This window comes from Sceloporus undulatus, chromosome 3 (genome assembly GCF_019175285.1).
Source record: "Sceloporus undulatus isolate JIND9_A2432 ecotype Alabama chromosome 3, SceUnd_v1.1, whole genome shotgun sequence".
In the NCBI taxonomy this organism is placed as follows: domain Eukaryota; kingdom Metazoa; phylum Chordata; class Lepidosauria; order Squamata; family Phrynosomatidae; genus Sceloporus; species Sceloporus undulatus.
In genome coordinates, this window is record NC_056524.1 from 226,271,334 (window position 1) to 226,278,493 (window position 7,160).

At 37.8% G+C, this 7,160-nt stretch overlaps 1 protein-coding gene across 1 annotated transcript in view; it reads right to left on the bottom strand.

Annotated features, from left to right (window-relative positions):
- Window positions 1–3,116: 3,116 nt before the first annotated feature.
- The window catches only part of LOC121924713 (vesicle-associated membrane protein 2-like), a 49,558-nt gene continuing 45,514 nt past the window's right edge, over window positions 3,117–7,160 (bottom strand). The window contains exon 5 of the mRNA XM_042456060.1: window positions 3,117–3,774. Within this exon, the coding sequence (XP_042311994.1) occupies window positions 3,758–3,774 (17 nt within the window). The 3' untranslated portion in view covers window positions 3,117–3,757. The remainder of the gene's footprint in view (window positions 3,775–7,160) is intronic.

Consider the following 7,160-nt stretch of genomic DNA (forward strand, 5'->3'; position numbering starts at 1 on the left):
TATTATGCATGTGAATGTGTATGTGCGTATGTAGAGCACCAGTGTGGTGTAGTGGTTTAAGCATTTGATGATGTCTCTGGAGATCAGCGTTCAGTTCCCTACTCAACCATGGAAACTCACTGGGTGACCTGGGGTGAGTCACATACTCTCAGCCCTAGAAAACCCTGTGATAGGTTCGCTTTAGGATCACCACAAGTTGGAGATGATTTGAAGGCACAGAAGAAGCAGAAGTAGTAGTAATAGTAGTAATGAGTGTACATCATATATATATATATATATATATATATATATATATATATATATATTACTGTATACCAGGGATGGAATTCAAGAAGAATCAGAAGAAGCCAAGAAAAAGATGAAAAATAGAACTTGAAAATGCAGCTATGAAGGAACTAGACCAGACCCTGAAAATGTAAAGATATGTCACTGAATACTAAAATTAGGATGGTCTATGGCTGTCATTGTATTTCTCATTTATATCTATGGTTGTGAAAGCTGGACAGTGAAGAAAATGGATAGGAAGAACAACAACTCATTAGAGAGGTGGTGCAAGAGAAGTGTTTTGCAGATAGTGTGGACTGCTACAATGAAAAATAAATGGATCCTGTTGCAAATCAAGCCTGAACTTAGCCATGATGACTAAACCACAGCTATTGCACTCTGGCCCTATCATAAGAAGACATGACTCACTAGAAAGATAACGCTGGGGAAGATAAAAAGGATATAGGAAAAGAGGAAGGCCACATATCAGATGGATAGAGTCAATCAAGGAAGCTACAGCCCTGACTCTGCAAGATGATAGGGGTCCTAGAGGTCTCTCATTCATAGCATCATCATAAGTTGATTTCACAGCAGTTAACAGCAACAACAATAACAACAAAGGGATTGAAATCATGTGTGCCTTAGAATATGTTAGACTACAACCTCCTCCATCCCAATGCTTGCACAATTTCAAGCACTGGCTGGAATGGTGGGGATTTTATTACAATGCATTGGGAGAGTGCAGATTTGGGAAGTTGATGTGTGGTGAATTGGTAGGGTCAAGTAGAAGTGTTCATCATAATTGCTGTCATCAAAATCAAATTTGATTGGGTTGTAAATTCTTGTAACCTCATCTTGGTAAAAGCAGTAAGAGAGAAAGGTTGGACACAGACAATCATACTTTTATTCTTAGTAGTAAACAATCTATATATTCTCTTGGGGTTCATTATGATAGGATCCTGAGTTTAATCAGGAATTATCTTTATACAAGCATTCCCCCCAGGTCTCAATGTGTGATTTCAGCAGCAAAACAGTAAGCCAGTGGGTTCCTTTGGGGTACATGGCAATGACTTTTTGCTAATTGTTATCAAACTAGCAATCTAGCCACCAGGAAATAAGTACCTCAGGCTGCAAATTAATGGAATATTTCAGTATATTATGGTACTAATCTGGATTAATTCTGAACGAAAATGGGTAGATGGAGTTTATTTTGTTAGCATTCTCCCTGCACCACAAATTCCTACCCCTTTGTGAAAAGTGCAGATTTGCAAGTGGGTTGAGTGTTGAGGTGAAGAGAAAACATGTTTCTGCTTCTGAGTAAGATGGCCACTTCCATGTCCCGTAAAATAGTTGAGAGGCATCACAAATTTTCATTAAAAATGACATATACTAATTTATATGTACAGACAGATTTGTATACAATAAGCAGAACTACAACACCTTTCATTTGAGTAGAGAAGGCTATGACCTGTGTGCAACTGAATTTGACATTAACTGGATGGACAATTTCAAAGTCTCTGATTACATTACAAAGAATTAAACTCTTTCAACAGTCAGAACATATGACATATTCACCAACTGGTGCATATGTTCTGTGTTAACTTATTCTCTTAATCTAAGAGTCAAAATAAACAAGACATATCAAAAGGAGATAAACAGCAGCAACTTGCAAAGTGACCTTGTCATTGAATTAATGATATGGGTTTCTGCAGTTTTTGTATAAATAGAATCTGAAAACACTAAGCAATGAAGAATAATATAAATCCAAAGCTTTTCATCTGCATGTGTTGCTTATTTCCTCCTCACTTGTATACTTTTAAAATGATAGGTTTGCCTTAGGGTCACCATAAGTCAGAAATTACTTGAAGTTAGTCAACAACAACAACTGTCCATAGGTCAATTTATATATATTTCCATCTCCCAGCAATGCCCATTCTAGTGTAATTTTCTTAGATGTGGTTTGCATGTACCTGTGTGGTGTACTAGTTAGATGCAGGAGTGGATAAAGTGTGGCTCTCCAAATGTTGGATATCCCAGCAAGCACCCCAGTTATTGGCAATGTTGGCTGGAGGTGAAGGGAGTTGGAGTCCAGTGTTGGGAAAGACAGGTTTCCTTCTTTGAATGTGATCATGCCACATATAGATGGCTCCAGATTTGGGAGAAGGTCATCAGCAAAGTGATTTTTACTGGACCTTGTCCTACATTGGTTGGCGTAAGCCCCATCCTATATTTAATCAGACCTAGTATCACTCCACTATATCTTGGACAATTCAATGGCAGCATCCAGATCCAGCTACATAGGACACATTGGAGTGCCAGCATTTTTTGGTTTTAAAAAGGCATATTCAGTAGTGGATCCTGTGTAGATACTGGGGTCCAACGGCTGCACAAGGATGTCTTGTGCCAGAGTTTAGCTGTGGGAAGGGAGAGAGGGAGAGAAATTCTGTACAACAGCTCCCAGAAACTCCTAGGTCTCCTGATTTGTGTCCATGCTGGTTAGTACATTCTGAGACCTATAGAGAGAGATGTTTCCAATATCTGTCATATGCCGATTTCAGTGCAGGATGATAAAGGTTGATTCTGTTAATCTTTGCTTAGTTGTAAAGTATTGTGATTGTAACCAGACTACTCTTTCACCCTAACTTTCTTCATAGGGTTGCTGTAAGGGTAAAATAGGACCATGCCATGTAGGCAACCTGAGCTTTTTGAGGGAAACTACAAATGAGAAATAAATAAAAGAAATAAACAAACATGATTTTTTCATTGACTCATAATATGTTTCGTAGGAATTTCAGAGGAAAACATATTTGACAAAGAGAGAGAGAGCATGCGCTCACACACTGTATGCTTGGGAAGATATTTATCTGGCAGCATCTCATCACCTTTGTGGTGTCAAATATTTAACTATTTATTTGAATGGGAATAAGCAAAAGAATAAAAAGAAACACTGATAGATTTAGGCACACATCCATTTTAAGTAGTGCCTAATTAAAACTACCACAGTATTTGAGATTAAGAAACCATCAACGCATGTATACTTATAATGTGCCCAAGCAATGTGAAGCATATTTAGTAAAGATTCAGCTTTTATGACAGTAAGCAGTTATTGATACTAATGGATCTTGTGGCCCACTTTAATTTGAACCTATTTATGTATGGGCTTTGTGACTATTCTTATTTGTCTCAGAAACAATTTGGTTTTTTCTTCTTCTAAGAATGAGAATTTTTGAAGGTCAGCGTGGGCACATTTTAAGACACAGTTAGAGACCAATGGGTGGAACAAGTTGGCAGTATTCAGCTGGCACAGTTTCTTATAGAAACAAGATAATACTAAAACCAAAACAAAACATTAACACTACATTGAATTCTTACATAATGTTGTCAAGTAAGAGCTCCAAGACACAAGGAATTAAAAAGCAGGTTTCATTGGAAGGATTATCAGAAAACAGGTCAATGTGAACAAAGACATGCCAAACCATGTGTCCTTAGTATTTCAGGTGGAGAAATAAACTGGAAGAAAGAAGAATGGGGAGAAAAAGAATTAATAATCCAGATTTCAAAGTGGCAAGTAGATGTGGCTAATAAACAAACAAACATATTTTAATTGTTCTGTCCATGTTTTGTACTACAGTGCTCCCGTGCCATACATGGGCTTGCTGTACATGGTTTTACGTCTTTTTTCCCATAAGTGGGGTGGTTGTGGTCCGGAACAGATCCCCCGCATATAAGAAAGGCCCACAGTACATCGAGTAACACTTGGGAACAAAAGATGGCAATAACATGGAAAGAAATGTAGGGATAATTTACATCAGTCCTCTCCATAGGGCCTCAGGTCTAATTCAATTTGTTGAGGTCTCTTATCTGGTCCATATAGATCTAGTGAAAGTCCTGTCATTTCCTCTAAATCCCACTCCAGGAGTTATCCTGAAGGGAATTATGATGATTACTAAATATTTATCAGGAATAATAATAATAATAATAATAATAATTTATATTCTGCTTAATCACTTGGAATCCAAGCAGATTACAACAATAAAATGAGATACAGTTAAAAATTATTAAAACCGCTATTCCTCCCAGTATAAAAACATAGTAATACTAAAAAGAGATTAAACCAGAAAGACATTAAAACAATAGTATAAAATAACAGAAGATTAGTAAGAAATGTATAGCAGAGTCCAGATAGGATGGAAAGGGGGATGGAGAAAAGAAGGGGAGCGGCAGGTAAATAAAGGTGGACCTAGTCTGGAAAGGCCTGCCAGAAGAGATCCGTCTTAACAGCCTTCTTAAAGGTTTCCAAGGTGGTAATCTGATGGATCTCATCTGGCAGGTCATTCCAGAGTCTAGGAGCAACTGCTGAAAAGGAACGCTGGGTCACTGCCAAAAGTCTAGTCCTCTTTGATTGAAGCAGATTCTTCCCAGCAGAATGAAGAGTGCGGCATAGACAAATTTTCCTTTGTGATTTTGCCACTCTTTCTGCTTCCCCTCATTGGGAAAATGAAGGAAGAGCAGAACCAGCTGCTCCCAGCTGGTGTCTGCAAATGTCAGTTGACAGTGCCTAACTTTTCTTCCCCTTTCCCTGCATATTGAAGCCAATTCCTTTAAGTGAGAAAAGGTAACAAGGGCCTGAAGTAGATGGGCAAAAAGTGCCTGCTTTGGGTCACTTTGGGGTCGTGGCATGCAGATGATGCATGCCCCTGGATCATCCAAAAGTTGTGCTGAGGCCACCTAAGGCGGCCCGAAGCTGGCAAGAAAAATACAAGCAAAAAGCTGCTCCTTGCAGCAATTCATTAGAGACTGTGGCAGTGGCTGGCTTCTGGACCGTGGCAACTGATCACCATGGTCCTGCATCAACTGGGGCTTGCTCGCAGCTGGAGAAGCCAAAGGCCTGCTGGAGAACCCAAGCCACCCATCTGCTTGACCCCAAAGTCATGTCAACAAGTTCTTCAGAGTTTAGAAACTATAGTGCAAGCATAAATACCTTAATAGTAACTCATTAAAGAAGGTAACCTGTTGGTATTAAGAAAGTTTTATAAAATAGATTTATTGATTATCTTATTGAATATTATTACATTATAAAATCATTAAAAATTATAAAAAATGGCCATTAGCAAGTCGAAGTAGCAGAAAACATTGAGCCCTACTAAAAAGCAATGTTGTTGACATTTAATGGTTAAACTAATGAATTTTTGAATTGGTGTTTGAACTTTAAACAAACAAGGGATAACAAATTAATTGCAATGGATTGTTTTCAACCTCTGCCTCTTCTGAAGATTCCCAGCAAAATTTACTTCACAATTTTTTCAACACTCAGCAGCTTTTATGGTCAGAATGTCTTGTGTAAACCTAACTTGAAGTCAATTTTTCAATGCTGAAATGAGTGAGACGGAGGCTAGGCTGGGAGGATTCCCCCCCCCCCAAACCCACTTAACCTGGGATATTTGGTGCCATGTTTCTCCCCAAGTTTTCTTGAAAGATCCACATCATTCTGCATCTTCAACAGTGTGAATTCAATACCAAATTGATCTGGATCACCTGGCTGACCCTGCTCTGACCTCTCTGAACCTTTTCCAAAGGAGTGGAGGAGGAAGAGGAGTAGTGGGAAGGCTTCTGAAGCTGCTGGTCACTTTCCGGTCAGTATGGGCTGGGAGATACTGGTGGTTGCCATGGCAAAAGGGGCTGTCCAGGCATGTGTGAATAACACAGGGTTAAAATGCCTTGGAGACATTTGCAAATGCAAAATGTAATGGGAACAGTGATCCGGTATTGCTTCAGTGTGGAGTTCCAAATCTCCTAAGGACAAAAAAGTGAGTGTGAATGTGCCCTTAGTGAGGATTCAATACAGTCTTCTCAGCAGCTGCTCTCAGGCTGTTTGGGAGATCTGGTTGGCACCAATTCTTGTTCTATTTTTCTGCCGCAGGTGAAGACATTTTTTTAAATATAAGGAGGCCTTTGAATTTTAATTATAGAGCAGTAGTGTGTGTGTAGTGGTTTGCTATGTTTTAAACCTTTTACTGAAAATTATGTTTTAAATATGTTTCAAATGTTTTTAGTCATATTTTAAAAATAGTATTATTATTTAATTCTTTTTTCTAAATTTGGAAACTAATGTTTTAGCTTAATATTTTAAAAAATTATTGTAAATTATCTTGAATCTCATCTCAGGAGAAAGGCAGGAAATAAATTCAATAAATCATATAATATCATATAATATAAATTCTATTACACAAGAACAACCATTCATTTCATCATGTTAGAAAGATCAGTGCTGACTTGTACTTCCAGAAGCAGTAATGTTTTAAATCCATTTTGTATTCATGAACCATTCCTATCACACCTTCATTAGGCTTTATCTACTGAAAACTCTTCCTATCTTTTTGCTCCCAGTAATGTGAAAAGAAACCATTCCGGTCAGCCAAGAAAACTAACTAGAACACTACACCTACCCTGCCATATCACATGCTGAAACATAACGGAGGAGGAAAACTACTGCTCTCATGTCCTGTCTGTCACCTTTTCAAAGACATTTACCTGCACTTGATGGAAATGCAATTGTTGCTGGTAGAGAAACAAGTGGATTATGGAGAAATATTAAAAAGAGATTTAGAACAAGAAGGTGTAAAAGAGAATATGATAAAATGGAGTCAGATGATACAACATAGTTTAAGTTTAGAAGAATGGGAAAATCATGGATGAATACTAATAAGTTTACCCTGGCACAGAATCTAAAAGAAAATTATTATAAGATGTTGTATTTTTGGTATTTAACACCAGTTAAACTTTCAAGAATATATAAAAATGTAAATAAAATATGTTGGAAGTGCAGAAAAACAGAAGAGTCTTTTTACCACATGTGGTGGTCCTGTAAAAAGGCAAAGCAATTCTGGAACAAGATA